General features: G+C 39.6%; 1 protein-coding gene across 2 annotated transcripts in view; it reads left to right on the plus strand.

Moving 5' to 3' along the window:
• rnf43 (ring finger protein 43) overlaps positions 1-25,169 on the plus strand; it is a 45,442-nt gene that overhangs the window by 16,015 nt on the left and 4,258 nt on the right. For both annotated transcript variants that reach the window (XM_088398203.1, XM_088398205.1), the window contains exons 2-4: positions 10,227-10,340; positions 24,842-24,916; positions 25,009-25,143. In XM_088398203.1, coding sequence (XP_088254329.1) covers positions 10,227-10,340; positions 24,842-24,916; positions 25,009-25,143 — 324 coding nt within the window. The remainder of the gene's footprint in view (positions 1-10,226; positions 10,341-24,841; positions 24,917-25,008; positions 25,144-25,169) is intronic.

The following is a 25,169-nucleotide window of genomic DNA, read 5'->3' on the forward strand; positions in this document are numbered from 1 at the left end:
TGGTTAAACAAATCAACGCCTGGCCGGGGGAGACAATATCAAGCCAGCTGTTCTCGGTTTTTCCATCTGAAGAGGATCACTTGATGTCCAGACGTGCAGCTGCACGATCGAGAACATGCGTAGGACAATACTGATGGTTTGAAGGATCCACCATTTGTCCAGATCGCATTCGGCTTGAATGCATTTTGCGAGTTTGACAATCCGCCTGGATTATTTGAATAAGTGGACCCTAACCCTAACCCTATTGTTTATTCCCTGTTGCCACCACCTGTTTGCAGCTGTGGATGAAAAGTATCTGGAAAGCAGATCGTTTTCCAAGCTGAGTGCTTTTCGAAACTGGACAGGGGACAACCAGTGAGCCCCCCCCCCCCACCCCCGAGAAAATCACAAAAACATAACCTTCTCTCAGTTGTGATCCATATCGCCATTAATTCATCTCCCCTGAGACATGATTGGAATAGTTCTCCTCAAGTGTGTGTTGAAATCGAGCAATCCTCTTTGAAATCAGCTGAGGGTGTCATAGTTCTCATACCTTGTGCTTGAATGTTCTGTATGTGTTAGAGCGGAGGATTGAGATTCCTGTGGCTGGATTGGAACCTCACAGTAAAACAGGGTGAAGTAATACTTCCTGGTTTCTAATCGGTATTTATTGTCAAAGATGAAATGCAGTATTTAAACCGTAGGTGTCCAACACGAGGCTCGGGGGCCCAGATACGACCGTCATTTTATGTGGCCCGTGAAGACAAATTATACATCGAAATTAAAAATTTAGTTCACAGTTATTGCTAGCCATTTTTATTTCCATTCATTTTTTAAAAATATTTTAACCGTTTTGGTCATCGAAAGACACTATGATGTGGCCTGTGACAAAAAAAAAAAAATCTTTCTGGAGATTTTTTGGCTATGTGTTGGCTCCAACAGGTCGACCTTGTGTAGCTTTTAAAGAGCTACGTCGCGTCTGGAGTCTTCGTGGTCCTCTAATCAGCAGCAGAGCGGGCTAAGCTAAGTAGATGGCCAGGGTGGAAGAAAGGCTCGGGATGAAAGAAGATAGATTACATATTCATCTGGACAATTTAGAGGAAGTGAAGCCTACAGAGAAGCACCATGACGAAGGCCAGATTACACACAGGTGCAAGTGGATGACACGCACTTGGGTCTCGTTCAGGTTTCAGTCTCCGTCGCAGACACGTTTTGCCACCTTCAGTCCGCTATGTTTTGTCGAAGGCCCTCATTTCGCCGAGGCTGACGTGTTTCTTCGTGTACGGTCTTTGTCTCTTATCATCCATCTACGTTGCTTATCAGTTTCCTTTTATACACAAGTTGTTTTCTTTCCACGTCTGTTGTTGCTTATTTTTTTTCCCCCCCACAGGTTGTTATAATAAAGTCTTACGTAATTATTTTGTTGCCGTAAAGCAGTCTTCTAAGGCAATAATTTGGTAAACTATACTTGACAATTTACAACTTTGTCTTTTTAAGACCTCCATGATGTGCAGTCTGTCAAAAAGTCAGCAGCCTGTCCACATAAATGTCAGTCATGACATTTACAGGCTTCATTGAACATAGCACCTGTTGCGCAATGTTTTTAATTCAAATTTTTAATTACCCTAATTTAGGAGCAATTAATTCAAATTATTCTATTATGAATTTTCCACAGCTCTCTTGACGATCATCGTTTTAGGCGGAATGTTTTTCTCAAGAATAAAAACTTTATAGTCTAATTTCTTATTGCTCATTGTTGACAATTTGTGAGGGAAAGTTTTTTTTTCCGTTAAATACAATTACTCATCAGATTTATGTTTGACATTTATTTTCTTCACGGCATTTTCTTAATGATTGAATGCTTACCTGCAAGAATCTTGCTCACCTTGGGGGTCTTCATAGCTTGTCAGGCATGTTTTTGATTCACCTGCCTCATTAGCCCCAAGGCCCACTTTGACTGCGTTCTTCCATTTGGACACACACCAAAGGAGTGTCACAGGTCTTTGCTTAGGGCCAGATTCATCTCATTGAAATACTACAGCCTCTAATTAAGCTTTTTTTCAAGGGAGTGGCAGCTTTCATTATCTATAACTCCGTTTTGAAAGTTGTCCTGGTTGTTGTGTGTTTTCTGGCGAGATAAAGTAATGATGATGAAGACTCCCCCCCCCAAAAAAGTTGTAGTGCATAGCAGCAACAGTAAGCACCTGGAATTCTTATCTCCATTTTTTTTTTCGGGTGAGCATGTAATGTGGAAAACATACTCGATGTGGAAAGTTGAAAACAACACGACTTCCTTGTCGGACAAGTGGCTTTCACCTGCCGGTTGAGGTTTCGTAATTTGCTCGGACAGGTTTTTGCCGCTTTATGTTTTGAAACTTCAAATCAGTTTGCTCATTTGGTAAAAATGAAATATATGTGAGGAAATTCAACATTGATGAGCAAGTAACATGTTCTTTTGGTGGGAGGAAGTGCTTTGGATGTCCAGAGGGGCTACGTGTTGAGACTTCCCCCCCCCCCCCCCTCCCTAGCCGTTTTCCTTTCACACCCCGACACATTCATCTCTCCCGAGGCGACAGTAGTGTCTCCTTTTCACTAAACTGTCTAACTTCTGAGCTCCTTGTGATGAGACAAACATAGTAGAACATCAGAACTTAAAGTCTTGAGTTCAATAAGGTCAAATCTGTCCAGGATGAATTTCTGATTAATTTGCATTTTCTTTTTAAAATAATTGATCATTTTTGTCTGTTTTGAAAACTAGTCCTCTTTCCAGCCTATTTATTATAATTGAGGTTTTTATTCCTCTAAGCTGGTGTAATGTGATAATGTGTAAGCATTAAATGTTTACGTTTTTTGTTGCTTTCTACAAGCGCGGATATACTTTGAGCAGCTGGGCCTTTTTAGTGGTTTGCCCCTCAGGCAAGTGATAAAAACTTTTCCTGGATGGGAGGTTTCGAAAAAGCGGGCAGATGTTACAAGACTTCACTATTACGTGAGAAATAACAAATAAATTAATTTACTGTAGAATTAAAATGCATTTTTTTGATCAAAAATTAATTTACTGTAGAATTAAAATGCATTTTTTAAAAAAAATATTTTGTCATTTAGTAAACCTGCTCGGACGTCTCGCTCATCTCGAGAGTTAGCATGACGTGCACAACAGTCTGCGCGATGGGGATGACTCACGTCGGCTCTCTCTGTGTTTCCCCGCGGATCAACCGCGTCGCGATGACTAACCATCCTCTTTTAAATGTGCCGCTTTTCATTTCATAGTTCAGTCAAGATTACGGACAGCGGTCTCCACAATCTTCACACACCCACTGCTTACCTAACACCGCATTACGACAAGTGTAATTCCTCACGTCTTACCCAGCTCGAATTTTATGACTCATGACTTTATGATCTTCTGTTGTGCGTGGATATGGCCGGCAAATTCAAAATGGTTATTTTCACATTACCCCGCAATGATAAGCAGGTGCGAACGGGAAAAATCGGGGACGCTGAGTGCTCGAAAAGGTCAGGGTTGTTGTTGTTTTTCCTCTGATGTGGTTTTGCCTCAGTTTGGCAGAGCTGGCCTTTGCCACCCGCTGCTGATTCCTGGAATATAAAAGCCTGTTAAAGCTGGTTCTGATTTGTAGGCCACCCACACAGCGGCACGATTTGAATGGACCTTACGAGAAAAAAAAAAAAAAAAAAAAAGGAAGGCGGTGCTTTACAACTTTATCGCTAACCTGCCTGAACTTTTTATGTGATCATTTACGACTAGTCTACAGTTAAGACTTCCTACGCTTGTCCTCTCCTTTTGGCTGCTGCAGGTGTGTGCCGGGGAGATTTGTTGGCTAGTCTCTACAAAAGGCTCACAGACAAGAATGGATCAGGAAATTCTGGTTCCTCTTTATTCCTGGTACCTCCTCTCACGTGTTTTAAAGAAAGACCAAAATAAAAGATCAGAAACTTTATTGTCACATTGTTGTCATTCACCTGCTGGTAAGTGGGACATTTCCTTCTAGTACTGCACAGGTGTCCAACTCGAGGCCCGAGGGCCAGATACGGCCCGCCACATCATTTTATGATGGTAAATTGTGCATCAAATGACTAGAATTTCAAATTGTCTTCACTTTTAATAATATCTTTCAAATATTTGACCAGTTTTTACTCATCTGATCTGAAAACGTGTTGTCAGTTTTTGTGACACCCCTGCTGTACTGCTTAATTAGAGCTGTAATTTGATCAAGCAGACCCTAACCCTAACCCTAACCCAAAACTCGATATAAGACTTTTTTTTTTTTTTTTTTTCTAACCAGCAGACATTCTTGACTCAGGTGACCGTTAATAATTGTCGACCCTCCAGTTGACTCCAGTCGAGACAGCGTTCTTGAGTCTCCTTTCATGCCATATGAGGTCACCCTCTTTTGTGTCGCCGGGTCGCACAGCGTCACGGAGACGCCGCCGATCTCCATAGCGCCCTCAGGGCCAGATGAGGAGAGCCGGCAGAGGAAGTGTAAAAGGTCTAATGTTAGACTGCTGATGGAAGGATGCTAGATCAGGTTGCAGAAGTAGCTAGCTTCCCATTGTCAACCTGACTTGATCTTCCTCACTCATTGGATTTGATCTCAGGGTCTTGGACCCTACCCACAGGCACTGACTGCAGAATGTCATAGCGGAAATCTAAATTCCTTTCTTACCATTCATGAAGTCAATATGAATGACGCACTGGAGTATAAGCTGCAGGGTTCAAAAAGTAGTTGTGAAAATATCGAGGCAATTCAATAAAATATATTTTATCCTTTGCATGAAATTTTCTACACAGACCGGTTTTAATTTTGATTGAAAATAGCTTTTGTTTGACTCATACTATAATTGCCATTTAATGATAGACGCACTCAACACAAATAGAACAATGCTTTATATGTTTTTGTATGGGACCTTTAATTTGGAGTTTAAACCAGTTTAGGAAAGCCATACTTAGGTTGTGATGTTTGCCACTATTGTGTATAAAAGGAGAAGAGAAACTGTCAAACTTGAAAATATCACAGCGGGGATAAGTACACTTGCGGATTATTATTATTTTTTTATTATTACTCCAGTTCACGTTCCTACGGATATAACGGCTTGATATTTTTAAATAATCCGATGCGTAGCGACTGTTAGGCTGGAGTTTAAATCTTCTAGTTAGCAGATAGGGCAAAGAAAAATGCCAGCCAGCCATCGTTGAGGTGTCCCAGGAGAACTTTCTCTGGTGGTTGGCCTGGAAACCACAGACCTTTAGTGAAGAGATACGTCTGAGTACTAGAATACACCAGCAGGTGCCAATTTAAAAGCCTGCGTGTGATTTGACAGCATAACATTGATGACAGACTGACTCAAGTCTTACCTTTCATCCCGCGGAGACGACTGCCGAAAATTCCTTAAAGTAGGAAGTACGACACCGGAATGTTTGCCGCTGTGGTAGAAAGGCGCCATGTGTTTTGGAGGTTTCTTCTAAGGTCAATACACGTAGCCTCTTCTGTAATTATGTGGCTTGAAATATTTCAATGAGGAACAATGTACCGTAAATTTCGGACTATAAGCCGCGGCTTTTTTCGGAAATTTTGAATCCGGAATCACGGGTTTTAGCTGGTGCGGCTTATAGTCTGGTGCGGCTTATTGTCCAAAAATTACGGTATATAAATAATGCCATCTTTGTAAAACCACCCATAGTGGGCCAATATGACTGTAAATTCTAACAAACTGATGAATAATTAGTTTTGAAATCAGAAAATTTGTTGAAATATTTTAAAAAGATTGCTAGCAATAGCTCTATTTTTTTAAGAGAAGATAATTTGTAGTTAATTCATTTTGTCTTGACGGGGAACATAAAATGACGTGGCGGGCCGTATCTGGGCCCCCGGACCTTGGGTTTGACATCTATAAAATATCAGCCTTAAAGTTTTTACTGGGGCACTTTTGTTGGGAAAGAAAACCAGGTTCATGTCCACACTTTGGATTGACGAGAGTGGTGTTCCAAAGGGCAACGTTTTACGTGTTTACCTGCCCACTTCAGTGGATTCCACAGCCTGCTGGCTGCCACGCTGAGGTCGAGGCTCCGGTGCCTACATGTCTGCCGTCTACTCCGGAGACATTCTTAGTCTGATATCACCGCTGCATGTTCAAGAAAAATTTTGAAAGTACATATTGAAACAGCCGCTAACAGAGTGGGAGGGGGCGGGGCCAGACGGGTGCAGTCATCGTGGATGTCACATCTCCAACTATGAGGCCTTCTCACTGTTAATTTGTCAATCCCAGTTAAAAAAAAAAAAATCAGACAGCTAAAATGTTTTTATCTTGAGATTATATTGCGATGTCTCGCATGATGCCAAGCGAGACGGTTTTTGTGCAACTTTTTTCTTTTCAACAAATGTATGAGGTCAAAGTCATGGATAACCTGCATACATGAAATGCCTTCCCTGAATAATCCCCCCCCCCCTCCCTGTTTTATGATACACACGTGCGCTCGATGAGGAGATTGAAGCGACTTCAAAGCGGCGTGGCAGCATTTCTCTCAGCCCAGCCTGTTTACACTGCTCAGTGGAGTCTGCATTCCTCTGTCTCGTTTTTCCATGGCATTCCACGTGGAGCTCCATGCTCTTGGCTGCGTGCCCACGCCACGGCAACGCTAACCCCCCCCATCGAACATAACATACAAAGTACAGTACGACTTAGCCGTTCAAACTAGTTGGAGATGCTGTTTTCAACTATTTACTGGCAAGTTGCTAAGGAGTTGCTAAGTGTGCGGACAGTGTGACCACATGATCACTGGAGAAGATCACGCATAACGTGGAAAAGCCTTTCATTTATTTTTCCTGTGTATTTTCTGTTTACTTTCCCTCGATGTCACCGGCTGACATCAGTGGCGTGTTGGGTGACATAATATAAGGGTAAAATTATCATCTGAAGGCTTTTTTTAGTTTGGAATCTTAGAATGTTCTTTTGCCAAGAACATTTCTGGGTCTACCACATCCAAGTTGAAAGTCTAATTCAGTCAAGCAGATTCCTTTTGTTTATGACAGATGTCTTCATAATTTACTTGAAAATGTGGCAAAGCGTATGTTATAATATTTTAGCATGGAGTATTTTTGCTCTGTTTACACATTGAGAGAAATCTCCGCTATGTAGAAAAAATCAATTTGCAGTTCCGAAATTATAATTCTTATTTAATTCTTACATTACTTGACATAAATGATTGACATGGTTGAAAAGTTCAAATATTCTCTTTTGGTGATGTTGTGGAAACGTGAGCGAGGTGGAGTCATCCTGCAGGCCAGCGAAAGGCCAGAGGAAGCCTGGAGGACGTGTGGACGTGGCCTCCGTGTCTCCATGGAAGAGGGATCGCTGCAATACTAACAAACTGTTGGGTTAGCAAGCCGCTGACCTGTTATGACAGGGAAGTGTTGTGTTTATGTTTAACTCGGGGGGCTTTGAAATGTATAGTGCAGTGTTCGCCTGAGGCTGATGGAGCGCTACGAGTTGTTGGTGGTCGCCATTGTGTACATGTATGTGGTGTGCTTTGAAAATGATGGCAAAAATTTCAAGAACTTGCTCCAGATGAAAAAAAATGGCGGGCAGACACAAATTTATAGTCATTTTTTTTGTCCCCTTTAACGTTTTCCCAATCCAAGTTCATTTTTTCATCCCATTTATAGAATGTAAACATTTTAATGAAGTACCCACCCTTAAAACACATCCAAGCCAATTAAGCCCTCATCATACTTAAGTCAAGTCTCATTATGGGCTTACGTTTCGTCATCATTCTCTGTGGTTACTGAATGTAGGCTGACACTGTCGATAAAAAAAGATGAATATTTTGTTTTGACAGATCCAAAGCACTAATGTCTTCTACTTTGCATTTGTAAGAAGATGCTTTTTTTTTTCCCAATTCCTCAGTTCACCCAAGAATTGATTCAAACTTCCATTTTGGCCGTTTGCTCAGGTAATCTTCGGGTTGTGCATTCATGTGGACAAAGTACGATTGAAAAAAGGCGAGCCTCACTTTGGAAAGTTGGCTCAGACGTAAAGTGCATGAACAGACGCTTAGTTTGTGTAATCAATGTAATTGCTCCTTATTAATGAGAACCGCCATCTTACACAATCGGCAAGGCAGGGCGGCTATATATATGCGGTGCCATTTATACACAAGGTGCGTCACATAATTGAAAAATAATTCTGATATAGTCCATCTTTGGTTGTGTTCTTTTGTCTCTTCAAAAGCATCATGATTATTGGAATAGTTTTAGATGTGTTATCGGTAATCGGGTTTCTTTTCACTCGAAAGCCAGCAAAGGTGCCAAACTATTAAGCTATTAAGAATTGTTTTATGTCCTTGGCACAAAAAGAAGAATGCCAAGGCGTTTTGCAATCTTTACAGTAGGTTTATCTGACTGAGTCACTTGCTCAACAATCAGGCTGGAAAATGTGTGTGCTCTGCATGTTTATCTAGATTCTGTACATCTTCTGGGAATAAAACCCAGAGTGAGTGGATTTAATTACTGTACAGGTATTTGCTGATATGCACAAACCTGGCAGGCCTGAGGGCTTTAATCCATTAGCAAAGCTGACTCCTTGCTCAAACACTTTATTTATTTCAAAAGGTGTCTCAATATCTGTTCAGTGGACTCTAGTTTGTCTTCTGTGGTCATTTAATTTATGAGATTGATTCATTCTATTCATCGGTAGCGGTGTATCAACTCTTAAACTCTTCCATCTCTCCCCCAAAAAAAACACTATTTGTTTTTAATTTTAAAAAAAAGTAGTTTATATAAGGCTGAAAGTTTTCCCCGTAAATAATTGTGATTTAATGATTTTCATTATTTTTTTGTTTTATTTATTTTGTTGAATATAATGTTTTTTTGCACTCCACACGTAATGTCGACAGTTCAATCCAATAGTTCTTTTTCAAAAAAAGATAAACTGCCAGTAATTGAGTGGTGGAGCCTGATGAGCTTCCTCCCGCCAACACTGGCTGGCAACAGATGAACTAGAAAGTTCTTTTGCTGATTATTGGCAGCTGAAAAAAGAACATCCGCAGGCCTAAGCAAGGGGAAAATATTATTGACTTCTCACCACAGCTACTATTTATTTTTCTCTTTTTCTGTGCATGTATTTGTTATTGAAGCTGTTAAGTTTTTTTTTTTTTTTTTTTTTGTGGGGGGTGCTCTGAATATTTTTGTAACAGCCTTTGATTGAACTGGAAAGGAATGCCTTTAATCGTGGCTACAAAAGAGCCAAGGGACATGTCCCCGTCAGTTTGCAACAGATCTAGACAGATGAGGAGGAGGCGCAATGGAGGAGTGAGCATTGTTAACAGTCTGTGGGGAACTGTTTGCGTGCCCTGTGGTTTCTTGTCTCTGTGAAATGGAGACTTGGTGATTTGGTTTCCCAGGCCCCTTTTTTTTTTTTCTCAAGGCCACACAAAAAACAAATGAAGACGATTCAGTTGATCCGAATGCTATGGAGAGTGATTGCAGCCATCTATAGGTGGCCTTCAAAATGCCTGATCAAAATGATTTTCAGTGTGAAGTTGAGGGACAATTTTAAAAAACACTGTAATGTTTTTTAACGACCTTTTTAACGTCGGAGGTCATGCCATCGTTAAACCATCTTGTAAAATTGTCTTTTGTTTGTTAGGGGGGGCCGAGTTAAAGTGTAAGCCTTTAATTCGGCAGCTGGCAGAATAGTATGCTGCATTACTTCCTGAGGCGGCCATTGTTTTTGTATTTATAGGGGGGGGGCACTGGGCAAGAATGTAAAGGGTTCATTCCCTCTGTCACTTGGATGGTCCCGTTTTCTTTCTGTCTGCTTTTGAATGAAGCTATTGGTGCATCTGTCATGTTTTTGTATCTTATTCCTCCGCTTTGCTTCTGACAGACAAGCACCAGCCCTTTGCATAACATTACGTCAAATCCCTCTCGACCAGCTGTTGATGTCACCCCTGGGGGGTAATTTAGAGATTTCCGCTTGGGTAAGACGAGGGGGGGGAGCCCTGTTGACCTCAGCCTGCAGCCACATGAATGAATATCGGGGTAGGACCTGGCCGTGATGGACTAGTGGTCCGGCAGGGTGATTTGAGAGCTGGATTGAGCTCTTTTTTTTTCATTATTAGCTCATTCAGTGCCAATATCTTTGACGTCTATATCCGTCAATGGTGCTGAAGTGTCTAACTTTTTCAATGATGTTACCTTCATTTTGTAAACTCTGTCTCTTTTTTCATGCAGTATCACCCTTTGTCACTGTGCAACACCAGCGAAGATGAACGGCAAGAGGGTGACTTCATCACCATCGTCAAACTGGAGAAGAAGGTTCCCCGCTGTCTTCCTCTGCTGGATAAGGTAGACATCTTGATTCCTTTTTCAGTGGCTTTCAAGGGCAGACGTCACTTGTCCCATCTCGGACCCATCCGAACCAGAATATAGGCCATGTGCATTTTTGCTTCCCTCTAATATGAGAGCAGCCAGAACTTATAGATAGATTCCACCCACAATGGTTAAGATGTATGTTCAAGCGACCTGGATCTCCCTTGTGTTTAAGTATTCTTCCATACAAACTTAAAAGTAGTGTGATTTAAAACTGTTGCTATTTTCCTCCTTTTTCAAGTGGTGGCAAATTAGCAGGCAGGAGTATAGTTAGGGAACTGCCTTTTTTTAACTTGTGTTTTCTTTTCCCCTAATTTAAAGCCATGTTGTAGAAGCCTGGCCGCCACGGCGATGATGTCGAGACATTTCCCACACAATTTTTTTCGCCCGCTCGGTGGGAACTCGGAACCAGTTTGGGGAAAGGGAGGGATGTCACTCAAGGCTTAATGCAGTAATGGTTTTGATTAAAGCCTTAATGGCATCACTGTGTTGTCCCTCTTGAACAAAACAAAGGCTGAGCGGTTCCTCCCTCACCCGCTTTTGAAATCGGGAGGGGAACGAGGGAGGGTGTTGTTGTTGTTGTCTGTAAAAATATGTGCTCCGACGTAAGCTCCTCTCCAGCCACCTGCATCCATCACTTTTTAGGGCTTGAACTTCTTTTTTATTTTTTTCAGCGAGGGGATTTCATCATGCAGCTGCTGGTTAGTTTGCTCTCCTTTGAAAAGGATGAGTCAGATGGTTTGGATGTGCGGTTCTTTGAATGAGACTTGTTTACAGTTTAGTCTGAGTGGAAGCCACCCCACTGATCTATAGATACTCCGATGCCCACAGAGGGTTCATTTTGTGCCACACACTAAAAATAGACTGGAAACTAAATAACACAAAGCTGCCAAATTTTTGGATTATACTTAGTCTTTTTTTTTTTTTTTAGCTTAGCTCTTCAGTAAGGGCAAAAATTATCTTTTTTTTTCCTCTCCCACTTTCTTTTTATTGTCACTTTCACACAGGCGTTGATTTAAAAACGAAATTATAGGTGTCAAACTCAAGGCCCGGGGGCCAGATAGGGCCCGTCGGATCATTTTATGTGGTCCGCGAAGACAAATTTTGATTTTGTCTCATTAGTAAAATTAACAAACTGTCTCCACTTTTTAAAAATACAGATATTGCTAGCAATTTTTATTAGCATTCATCTCATTAGTCCACCAACCCTGCTATGACTCTGAACAGGATAAGCCATTTTGAAAATGAATGGATGGCTTAGTTGTCGGAAAATCGTTACAGGCCACTCACTTTGTTCGTTCACGTGTTCATGTGCGTGAATCCAAACCATCTTGTTGCTTCAACCACTTACCCAACCATCAGATTATATTGGAAGTGATCTGTTATTGGCTTTTTTTGTTATTTGGTTTTGTTTACACGAAAGCTTTGAAACTGTTCTCAAAGCAACACATGACTCACTGGGCAAAGACATTAACAACGGCCGAGTCTAAACTCCACACAAGGCTTACTGTACTTTGCTCTGAATAAATGCTGTAATCGACAAAGTTCAAAGCGGAGTTTTATGCTCGGGAGGTTTCACTGACTTTTCATTCACGCACAAACCGTCTCCATCACAAAGAATCCATCGTTTCTTGTGAGAACAGTGCTCACACTGAGTGTTTCGGCCCATGCCTGAACCTGTTGACTCTTATTGAAAGCCTCGCTCATTGATTCGACTCGTCTCTGATGAAAAGAGCTTTTCTACAATTGTGTCGTAATCCTGTTGTCGTCAACTCGGCTTTTCCTGTGGAGCTTTGTTCGCTATGAGATCATGTTTCTTGAAGACTACTTTCCAAATGTTTCATAGTAAATCATGAACAGCAACATCAAAAATTGTTTTTCATGCATTCACATCCAGAAAAGTATGCTTAATGTTATGATGACAGCGATCGCAGAGATGAGTCAAATGATTAGCGGTCAGAAATTTGCTGCATCACAGCCATTCGTTCTCCGTTGCCATTCTGGCAGAACTTGTCAAAGTGGGACACTGCCATGTCTTGTTCATGCAGACCTCGCGGCGATGCGCTTTAAGATAATGAGATGCGTGGTTTTGCCGCATTTTAGACAGCTGCAGTGTCTTTCAACATAAAAGTGATTTGTCTTAGTTTTGCCTCATACATAAGTTTTATGCCTCATATATAAGTTTGCTAACAAACAATGCAGGCTAACAAATAGGTCTTGTGTCATAAACACATTTTTAACACAGTCGGTGCAGCAACACGTATAGACAGACAATGATGAAAGACTATTACCGCAGCTTACTGACTTCAAGTAGTTTTGAAACTCTTCTTCGTTTATCTGAACGGCTGGATTATACTGCCCACCAGTGGCCAAGTCGTACTCAATAAAACAAGTCCCGATAAATGAATCAAGAATCCAGAAACTGTCAATTTTTTTACATTCAATTTGATTATGATAATACAATATACATCTTTCTTTCTTTCTTTCTTTCTTTCTTTCTTTCTTTCTTTCTTTATTTATTTATTTATTTATTTATTTATTTATTTATTTATTTATTTATTTATTTATTTAGTCATTTATTGAGTCATTTATTTACTTAGCCATTTATTTATCTAGGCATTTATTTTTTTATCTATTTATAAAACAACCCCAGTCTACTTGTCAATTTGTCTTAACTTCCTGGGTCTGTCGAATTTTTACACCCTTAAGGTGTATGTTTTATTTTATAGACTGCTTATTTTCCTTCCTAAAAGGCATTCCAAAGATTTATTTTTGTGGTGCCATTCATTTCATTGAGGACAGATGGTTTGCGATAAGCGTGTTTTGATTTACAAGTGTGGTCACAAACAAATGGCCTAACATGATACACATTGTGTCATAAGATCTTCTTTGGTGGTTACTTTGGGATAAGTAGTTCCAGTGACAGGAAGTGGTCAAAAACAAGGGAAGCCTGGAGAAGAATGACCCTCATGACAATGTTTTTTGTCTTGTCGTGTCTCGTTATCGGTAGGGGGTACCTCTGACCTTCGTCTATTTCTGCTTGCTGTTTTGCAGAGTTTGAATTGCGACAGTGGGAAGTTTTGTCACCGCGTCCAATATATCTCTTTCAATTGCACGAGAACACATCTGGAAAAGGCTTTTTTTTTTTTTTTTTGAACGTAGAGGGTAAATCTCAAAAGCAGCAGGTACACAAAGAATGAGATCTGGGTTTATATTCATTTCCCCCTCGTGAAATGTTTTTTCAGCTAGTCAGCGCCAGAATTTGGAACACTTCAAAACGGATAGACGATACCTGTTCCGCAAAGTTTGACGTCCAATTTTTTTTTTTTACAATACTCCAGCAGGATCTACTTTTATCTCCACACACTTTGAAACCCATCTACCTCTACATTTTTAGAGCGTTTCAAAACATATACTGTTCATCATTGCTTAAAAATTAGAAACCTCTTCAAGGATTTAAAAAAAAAAAATCACTCTTCAAGTTTCCTTTCTTCCTGTTCGCCCCCAGGGCAAATTCTCCGTGCTCCTTGACTCTGCTTTGATCATTTCATCTCAAACGCACAAGCTTCATAATCATGTAAAAGTAGCTCAAGGCACATCTTTCGCCATTCCTCACAAATGTTTTTTTTTTCCTTTCCTCCTTTTAACTGCTCAAAGCAAAGTCCTCTGTTTTTGCTTGCTTGACCCTCATGCCACAATCTTTTCCCCTCCCATTTCCCCTGTTGCTAAAGTTAGCCACTGTCTTATGTCAATGAGAAGATAACTTTGGAGTAATGGTTACCTTCTTTTCACCCACTTTGGATCTTTCTTTTTTACTTGACGTCAACCATTGCAGTCATTTTTAGGGCACTGTGATCCCACTTGGGTACTTTCCTTTCACTCTGACTCTTTTCTTTCATAATGATACTAACAGGCAAACCACAGGAGTTGTTTTTATCCAGGCAGATCCATGGGCATCTTCTGTTTTTTTTTTTTTTTTCAAATCCTCATTCCTTAACAGGTACCACATGACTAACATGAGCTCAAAAAGTTTTTGTTTCTGTAATTTCCACTGAGACCTCAACACTGCTAACTAACAAATATCAACAATAAAAATATAGAAGACAATTACCGTATTTTCCGCATTATAAGGTGCACCTAAAAACCTCAAATTTTCTCAAAAGCCGGCAGTGTGCCTTATAATCAGGTGCGCCTTATATATGGACCAATATTGAGCCGCGAGAGCAGGCGTGTCCAAAGTCCGGCCCGCGGGCCAAATGTGTATCTATCTTATATATGGACAAAGTTTTAAAATGGGCCATTCATTGAAGGTGCGCCTTATAATCCGGTGCGCCTTATATATGGCAAAAGTTTTAAAATGGGCCATTCATTGAAGGTGCGCCTTATAGTGCGGAAAATACGGTAACTAGCTATGCATGCTAATGTGGAATGAAGAGCCTACGGAGAAAAAAAAAAGCACAGGAAGAGCATGTAAACTTGAACAGAGTTTCAGATTAAATTCACAGAGTTGTTTTGACATCTTGTCAAGTATCTGCTATGTTACAAGTCCAAGGACACCCCCTAGATAAGAGATTAAGCTTTTACCCTCACCCAAACATGAGAAGCTAAGCTAAAACCCAAATTGAAAAGCTCTTTTGCTCGTTTGTAGTTATTAGAAAACTTTTGTCACCAGTCGAGGTAAATTAGCTGAAAAATGTCTCGAGGGAAAACGCATTCCAGGGGAGAACAAAATCAAATATGATAGCAGTTGAGATGATCCTTGTTTCTATCAATCGGCACGTTGAGCATCTCTCAATTCAGTTTTGGAGAGATCGCAAGCCTTCCAGGTCAACACTGAACAGATGTCACTTGGACCTGCAGCATTGTTGCGGTTAGTTCAGTTCAGTTGCTGTCATCACTCCTATCAACGAGGTGTGAGTGATTTTCTGAGGGCCTGCACCTCTACGCCACTCTCTCCAAAGTCATCTGACACCTTCAATAAATGGAAAATTCTCTGGCCTAAAGGTGCGCGCAGCACGCTAGCAGCAGAACACATCGTCTTGGTTTCCCCTCCCATTGTTGGGCTAAATATTTATTCCTCATTGATGCTAAATGATGTTCTCTTTGCTTAGGGCCATTTTTTTTCCCCCCTCGCTCTCTCTCCTTGGCAAGCGACTATCAGAAGTATGTTTTCACACTGTTCTCCCCTTTTTTCCACCCTCATTGAAACAGAACGTTCCGTAGCTTCTATAAAGTTATTGGTGTTGAGTTTGCCGTCAGCATCACCACAAAACTTTTATAAACAAACAGTGAGATGTCTGCAGTGCCATGCAGTGGGAAGTAACTCTTCCAAAATAGAAGCACTTGGAATTTCACCTGCATGCGTTTGTGTGGATGGACAAATACTTTGAAACTTTTTTTTTTTTTTTAATATACTACATCTAATCAATGGAAAGCTAACTTTTTGAAGAATATTAATTCCAAATCAGTTATTTTACAATTATCTTCAAAACACTCATACAGGTTTATTATTATTTTTTATATATATTTGCATGTTATAAATCCATCGCCCGTACATTTTACATTGAAATCACCAAATTTTAAATGTCAAATTTGTCTATTGATTTATTTATAATTTGCAATTCAATCAGACTCAATTCACCAAAATTCAAGCTGTATTTTTTGCTATACTTGGTTTATTAAAACAATGAAAAAAAAAATCATGGGAGATAAAAATGAATAATTATATTTCCTATATAATTTATATTATATATTTAATAATCATTTCTGTAGAAACTATCATGAAGAAGCAGCCTAGAAACAAAATAGAATTTTATTTACAGTCTGACATTTGAGGTATCTTCGTATATAGCGTTAGCACGCTAACACCACTAATCACTCACTCACACACAGATGTTTCCGAATACAGACTTTGCATCTCAAGGCCTTCTTATTGGGGCGGCTCATCCCTCATTGGTTTCTTCAAAGGGAGTGCGTACGGGTCGGGATTTCATCAGGCTGTCGTCGCCACCGGCCGCAGAGGTTTGTAAGAAAATGAGACCCTAAAAATAGAGAACTGAGTAATATGCCTAAACAGAGACAGAAGACAGACAATAACACACTTGACCAAAAGAGTAGCCATAATAAGAGATTCATTTTACTGGTATTCAGCTTTGTCAATTTTAGATTTCCACTTGTCACGTTCTTTTTGGAGCTTGGACCCTTCAGTCGTTATCTTCCTTTGGTCTTCAGTTTTTCATCTGGTGGCTCAGCGATATGGACTGCAAGTCCGAAAAAATTCATAGAAGCTACTGAATGAGAAAAAATAATGCTTGTTCCGTCTGTGCTTTTTTTTCTTTATTATTGTGATTTGAAGAACTGGCTTTAAATTGCTTCTCCGGAGCCACAATCAATATTTTAGCCAAGACATTCCTTTCATAATGACAAAGGCAAATGTCCTCTTTTGAAGAAGAGGAAAAGACGTTAGTTATCTACTGCTCCGGTCACTTGATTCAGTTAAATGTGGGCTTGCTGATCCAGTCGATCTTTTTCTTCTAGGTCAGGGGTGTCAAACTATGGCTTGCGGGCCAGATTTGACCAGCAGTGGAATTATATTTGGCCCGTGAAGATAAATTTAGCCTTGGCTTCGTGTCAATACTACAATTGTAAATTGTCTTCACTTTAAAAAAATAGAGATGTTGCTAGTTTTTTTTCAAAACATATATATTATTTTTTTAATTATTTTTTTAATATTATTTATTATTAAAATTTGAACTGTTTTTACTAGTTAGTCATCAGTTTGTTGTGTAGCCTATATATATTTATATTTATTTGTTTTTTTAAATTATTTTTTTATATTATTATTAAAATTTGAACTGTCTTTACTAGTCATCAGTTTGTTGTGTAGCCTATATATATTTATATATATATTTTTTTAAATGATTTTTTTAGATTATTAAAATTTGAACTGTTTTTACTAGTTAGTCATCAGTTTGTTGTGTAGCCTATATATATTTATTTGGGTTGACAGTCATAATGGAGGAAATTATGACGTGACAAAAAATGAGTTTGACATCCCTGTTCTAGGTCAAAGTTCATCAGGTCACTTTTTTTTTTACAAAGTTTACTGTCAACGTTCCTCTCCACTTTCACATCTTTCCTCTTCTATTGTTTCCCATTGTTGTCACTCACATTCCCATGTACACCTCTCTTTAATCGACCAGTCTGCCACCTCCCATTTCTTTAGAATGTTGTTTTTATACGGCAGCAAGTGGAGGCATGCGGAGCCTCTTTTGAACTCCTCGACAAACAGATGGAGGTTATTCATGGTGCCTTTATGAGATTAAGTGAAAAATTCTCATAAAAAAAGACAGACACACCTTCACACTTCACTGACATGTGCCTTGTTTGCTGTCTTTTTTTTTTTTTCTTGCTCACCACCTTAGTTTTGGGAACGTTCCCATTGCTACTAGGCGGAAAACATAGCAAGACGTTCCTCCCCAGGCAGGAAATGAAGCATCCAAACCATTACAATGCAGACAAAGTGCTTCTCTCCCTTTCACTATGAACCTGTTTAAAGTGTGACTCAGGAAGGTCCGTGCCAAGTGCTCCACCCCGCCGACCGACTTTTAGCAAGGGTTTGACAAAAAGATTCTTTGCACAAATAGTAAGCCTATGTGGATTGGAGGAAGTCACATTTGTGTGGTTCTGATAGGCTGGCAACTCTCTGTAGAGAAGAGAAGATGAAGTTTTTTTTTAAGGACTCCATTGTATCACCTCGGACATTATTTTTTTTATTTTTTATTTTTTATTTTTCCCGTGATACAACCTTTGCCGTTCCACCTGTATGTTTCATCATATCCATATTGATTTTATATCTGGAACATCAAAAATGAATCTTCAAATGTGAATTTTGGACTCATCAACTCATTCTGGGAGAGCATTTGTTGCTGTTTCAATTTTTAATTTCCACTTTGCTTGAACGCTCACCAAACAACAACCAAACTTACTTCCTAACCCCGTGACCTATATTTTGCAGAAAGAAGGAAGTGATGTCAACTGGTATCTTCATTTTACAGCACATAGAAAATAAATCAGTGTCGTCTTTGACCTTGGATTTCTGTTATTGCAGTTGTGTTGAAGTTGGACATCTTTGTTGTTGTCATGCTGCGTGTGTTTACAGACAGCGTGTGCCACTCTGTTCGGTCTGTGTGTTTGATCTGCAGAAAGACACGGCTTACTGCATGGCCTATTCCAAGAATGAATTCCTGGAAGCTTACAAGAGCTGTTGAATGAGATGGAGTGCTCAAGGCAGGAATGACAGGCGGGAGTGGAGGGAGGTAGCTCAACATTGTAGGAGGGGGTGTCAGGCTCTCACTTACAGGCCTGATTAAATAACAGGATGCTTTGTGAAAACAAGGACATTATCTACGTCGAAAAACCGACGGGAAAGCTTCTCTAATTGGCTTCCCTGACTCGTAGTCCGAGACAAAAATGTGTCAGTTACAAAAGTGAAAGAAATTAAGATGATCTTCCTGTTTGCCCTTAACATTTAGAAGAAATTTATTTGTCTAATAATAGAGCATGTGTCAAACTCAAGGCCCGGGGGCCAGATACAGCCCGCCTTGTCATTTTATTTTTTTTATTTAAATATATATATTTGGATGTTATAAATCCATTGCCTGTACATTTTACATTGAAATCAGCCCACCTCGTTATTTTATTTATTTTATTTAAATATATATATTTGGATGTTATAAATCCATTGCCCGCACATTTTACATTGAAATCAGCCCGCCTCATCATTTTATTTATTTTATTTAAATATATATATATTTGGATGTTTTAAATCCATTGCCCGTACATTTTACATTGTTGGATCAGATGATTTTTTTTTTTTTTTTTTTTTTATGGGAGCAGAAAAAAAAAGCAACCAAAAGGTGTGTTTATAATTCCCACATGATCAAAGCATTTAACATCGCTCTGTTTGACATGTAACCTAGGTGGTTTTTCCAAATTATATATATCACAGTCAAATCCCACTATAATTAAAGAACTATATAGCCATGAAGAATTTTAGACATATTTCATGTTTGGACAGCTTATTTAAAATTACAGGAGACCCTCAGAACTCGAACATCACTTTAATTTGTTGAGATTTAAAATGAATTTTCCATATCACAAATAATAGTGAGAGAGTCCAACTTTAAAATTGGATCTGAGTACACGTGTGTGTTTTGGAATCATGCCCCTAAGGCCCATCATCACATATTTGCTGGCATCAACATCAGTCGCATCAGCGCCACACGCTGGCGGCACCTTCCGTCCGCCGCTTTCATGTTTCGCAGACGTGTTAAGCAAGCGATTGCATGTCAGGTGGCATTTGGCTGTCACCTTTTTTGCTATGCATTTCAAATCATGTCACATTGCAACCACCAAGAGAGGCTGAGAGTTTGATTCAGTACTGAATGAGTTCAAACAAGATCAGGTGAATCATTTCAAAACATTTTTTTTTTTGCGGCGCCCTGTCTCGGAATAATATGTTCATGAATGGGAAGTACAAGTAGGAGGAGAATGTGATTCAGATCCTCCCCTGAGGCTTAATACTTTACCCGAGAGTGTCGAACCTGCTCACCTGCCCCGACATGCCGCTCGGCCCCTCCTCCTCACGTTCGAACCCCCCCCCCTTACCTTTTTTACAGTGGCCTCACATCAAAGTAAGTAATGGATACCTCGAAGGGCCGCACCTTTCCCTCCTTCATCTAATTCAACTGCCACTCAGTCAGTAACTGGCACAGAACACACTCGCGGAATAATTTGTCTTATGTTGTCACACTTGACTTAATTATGAAGATGCGGGGGTCTGAAGGAGTATAAAAAAATTTCCATGCTGAATTAAGTAAATTGGGGTCACACTGGGAATTAAACTCAATGTCATCATTTATTGTAATCTTAAAGTCCAGCAAAATAAAAAATCATGATTTTTTTTTAATGCCCATTTAAGGACATTGGGAAAATCTACAATAATTCCAAAATTATTTAACAGGAGATTCATATTTTACTTATGTAGGGTTTTATATTGTTAAGAAGTATTTTTTAATAGGGAGAACGTCATTCTTGGGGGAGCTATTCATGTCATAAAAAGACCAGATTATTTTAATGGTGGAAATAATGTATAATGGGATTTTGTTGAAGTGAACCGTGCAATCGTGTGTAGCTTGTTTGAGTCATCGGAGGAAAAGTCAATTAAAAGCATTATTGTGACATTTAGAGTCGATTCATAAGTATTTAGTGCATATTGTTGCTTGTCCTCACTTCTGATCCATATGATTACCATGTTGGCTCACAAAACATTGACCTGGAATGGCTGTAAAAAAAGAATAATAAAATAAAGACCCATTGTTACCGTTTTAATAATTTATCTGTGGCATGTTCTATGGAACATAATCAGGCAACTGTGATGTCATAATCAAAATGGCCGCCCTCTTAAATGGATATAACAGGTGGCTTTTGGATTTCTTTCATAATTATCAAACAAAACATGAATCCAAACTGTGTTTTTGAGTCGTTGAGCCGCACAAAACATATTATTAAAAAAAAAAGAAATTGGGGCTTGCCGTCTCCTTTAATATTAAGATCCCACCATGCTTGATTAGCATAATGTTGACGTAGCTACATGTAGCATGTTGACTCAATACGCACATCATCTATGCTAAAGATGTGCTTGAGTCATCCTCTTTTATATCCTGCATAATAATTTGTTCAAGTTATCAACCAATATTAGTTTTCCTTCACTTCACTTATCGGCAAAGCTTTTTTCCTGTTTTCATTCTTGCGACCAATAAGAGAAGAGCTTTCTGTTTTGGTCCGCTTGGAATTTTTACGGGAGACCAATATTTACAAATTGATTCTGAGAAAGCAAGGTGGTTTGAACTTTCGTGTACTTGTGCAGCAGTCGTCGTGGGTCAAATTCTTTACATTAAAGCGGATACCTTGTCAAACACAATGTCCACAGCGTAAATGCAGACTGCACCTGTTTTCAATGCCAGTTAACCCTGCTATCATCACCACTCGCCCACACCCCTGTCTGCTCCTCATTTAGCCGAGCGGCGTGTCCCTGGGCCGCAGTAATGCTTCCCGTGTGCCGAGCCGCTCGGGAGAAATGACAGGGCAGGGAGAGTCGGCCTCGGGCCTGTAGGCCCACAGCTCTGTACTCTGTCATTAGATACTTTAATGTAACAGAAGCACCACAGCATGCACGCCTCACTTCCCCCCCCTCGCCTCTCGGCCTTTCTCTTTTTTTTTTTTTTTTTTTTGAGGCCCTTTTTTCACTCTCACTTTGTCGCGCCACACGTAAGATTCCACTGTGTAATTTGCCCTTACGCTGAATGATGTGGGTACTTAGAGAATCTACGTGGGCCTGACAACAATCATTTTGCTTGATTGATTATAATAAATGTCATGAGTGTGGTTCTTTTTTTGTTTTGGGGGGGGGGTAAATATCTTCAAGATTGCACTGCAAAAAAAAGAACAAGTGCCTTAAGATGAATAATATTTCATTGTTGGAGAAAAACACATAAAACTGACACATAACAATTTGACTGGCATATTTGAACTAACTCGAACTTCCTGTGTTGTCTTATGTGAGAAGAGTGGACAGCTGCAGAGGAGAGCAGACACATATACATATACTACGGCATAAAAACAAGGTCATCAAACTAACAGGGACGCTCAATCCTAAAGAGGTGCGCTATATTTTCTTCTCCTATTAAACTAAAAAATAAAAAAAAATCTTCATTTAAATTTATTGATATTTCTTTATTCTGTTCCAGCTTCCCAAAAACGCAGAAGAGTTAAAGAAAGTAAAAAAAAAGATAAAAAATATTGTTTTCCGGACTATAAGGCGCACCGGACTATAAGGCGCACCTTCAATGAATGGCCCACTTTAAAACTTTGTCCTGATATAAGGCGCACCGGACTATAAGGCGTACCATTAATGTATCATGTCAGATTTTTAATCCAAATCATTCTCCATTTTATCTTTTTGATTTCAACTTCAGACGCAACAAATTACTTTATAATCACAACATAATGATCCATAGTCTTTTTGATTCATGATTCATAGTCTTCAGTGGGCCACTTATGATTGATTTCATGACACAATGCTTCAGGACAGTTTAAATTTAGGAATTTGGTCCATATATAAGGCGCACTGGACTATAAGGCGCACTGAGAATATTTTTAGGTGCGCCTTATAGTCCGGAAAATACGGTACATTGGCTTTTTAAAGCATAACTGAATGTCTCAAGTGATGCTAAGAATGAGCTTGGCCCCCTTGAATGCAAAATGAAAACATCCTTTTGTCACTCGGGTCAATTTTACCAACCCACTTGATTCAGCAGGGATGTAAACAAACGGCACTGGCTGATCTCAAGGAGGGCCACCCACTGAAGGAGAGGGCAGATCAATGGCTGGAGTGGTGTTTACTCAATGGCAGCTACGATTAGTGCAAACAGCTAGCAAATGTTCCTGCTCACTTGTGTGCTTTATCCGTGCTTAAACGTGACGGAGCAAGAAAAAACTGACCTCAGATTTACTTGGAATAAAATAGATTAGCAAGAAATGGTATCTGGTGCTGATATAAAATTAATAGAGGCTCTCATTTTTGAAGTCCATAGTGATTCACCAAGATGACTATTTGACGTCTGTTTCCCTTCCGATCAATCTTGCTCGGAGGTTCTTTTCGACTTGTCTAGTTAGCGTATGACTGTGCGTATCCTCTGCGCTCGTAAAGATTAAATATAACCCCTATAATCATGTAATCAGATCTCTCAAGTGATTTCCGGCTGCGTCACTCAGCCGAGATGTCGGGGTGTTGTGTTCGTGAACAGCTAAATTTAATTTAATTGAGGGAAGCCTCCATATTAATTGATTAATTATCTTATTTTGTGATATCTGTAATTTAGCATTTTGTTTTTTTGAAGCAGGTGGATTTTTTTTTTGTTTATTTTTGTTGTCTCAGCAGGTTGTGTATAAATTTGCGATTTATGGATGAGATGGATTTGCTTTAGTGTCTATCTGAATTGTAAATCCAGTTTTAAAGATCATACTTTCTTTTTTTTATTTTTTATTTTCCCACCGATGTGGCCGCACCTCATCTTGGCCCCTGCACGTCCCACAATTACCGCTTTGATGAAACAAGGAAATACATCTGGCAACCGATTTGGATTCCACATAAAAGATTGTCCTGTCAATCTTGATTTTTATTTATTTTTTTGCAAAACTCTAAACTTGTTTTATGTGTTGAGACGGCACAAATGTAGGAGGAGTTCATTTACAACGTCGCATCCACACAAAGGAACCGTCTGTTCATTGCTTGTCATGTATTAACTTTCCCCCGCTTTTGAAGTGTTAAAAAATGTTCTGCGTTCAACACTGTCGCTCAACAAACGAGGTTTTTCATTAACTTGTGAAATGGATCAACTGAGTGATGCTTTTACCCGCCTGCCTGCTCTGTGAATGTGTAGGCGGCGCTGCAGATTCGTTTTGCCCGCCGTGTGATGAAATACTGATGAAAAGGGGGAGTTTTATTTTCTCTCCACTTTTTTTTTTTTTTTCTGTCCTGTCGCCTTCATCCAAAACGCTCATTGCTTTCTTAGCAATGTTTTCAGCTGCAGCATGCAGCTGCTTTGGGATAAAAGGCTCTCACTTGAGAGCCAGACAGAGGAATGAGTAAACACTAAGTAAGTGCTTGGGAAAAACCAGACAGGAATCCAACAAGAAAATCAACAAAATTCGTGCATCTGATACAGGAAACTTCCAATACCTAGCAATTGACCTCTTGATCACTTTTGGGGGCGGGGCAAACCTGACTGGATAACGTTCTTGAATTAACTCGAAATTCTGTTGTCCAATTCCCATAAATGTCATTAAACTAGAATATAAAATAAAGTATAAATCCAATTAAACAAAGCATTTGTAAATAAATGTATTTTAAAGGCTCTACCACCTTTAGATTGTAATGTGTGAAGAAAATGAAAAAAAAAAGTTATGACATGGAGTTTTAAATTGAGTTTTAAAGTGTGAACAATCATTGCTATCATTCTGCCTGCATGGCTCCTCATAACCAACACACACACTCTTGGTCACGCTCTTCATCGTTATGAGAACTTTTTTGGGCCATGCAGCAAGTTGGTACTGTGACCATGAGATTCCCAGGAACACATTTTCAAAGGAGAGCTGTGTTGAGAATGTGCTCATATTGCCACACTGCCACCTAGTGGCAGTTCAATATACTGAATGAGCAATAGTTATTTTATATTTGATAATAATAAAAATCAATCGGATTTTTTTTTTCCTAACAAGAGCTAGAGTACTAGCATTGACCAAGAAATTTATGCTATCAAAACAATGTTATCATAAAAAAAAAGACCTCTATTTATATATAGTAATGATATTTACAAATTATTTGAACTGGGTGTGTAACTTTTCTCTTGCAGGCCCGCATGGCACTGGAAAAGGGAGCTCAGGCGGTTATTTTTGATGTCAGCGATGATGACAACGCGGCTGCCGAGGTGAGTTCAAAGGCTAGCCTGTGTGCCAAAACAATGCTAATAAAGTTTGATGGTATTTTTGCATCATTGTGGTTTGCACAATTGTCGTTCAGCTGAGAGAAACTGACTCCCTTCCTCGCCCGGTCGTGCTGGTGTATGCTGAGGATGCGGAGGAGTTGATGACTCTGGTCAACAAGAACGAGGAGGCTAAAGTTCGTATTGAGATCTTGGTGGAGCAGCCCAGATGGGTAAGTACTGGCTCACAAAATCACAC

This window comes from Syngnathus floridae, chromosome 15 (assembly GCF_059516105.1).
Source record: "Syngnathus floridae isolate MCC-2025c chromosome 15, RoL_Sflo_1.0, whole genome shotgun sequence".
Classification (NCBI taxonomy): domain Eukaryota; kingdom Metazoa; phylum Chordata; class Actinopteri; order Syngnathiformes; family Syngnathidae; genus Syngnathus; species Syngnathus floridae.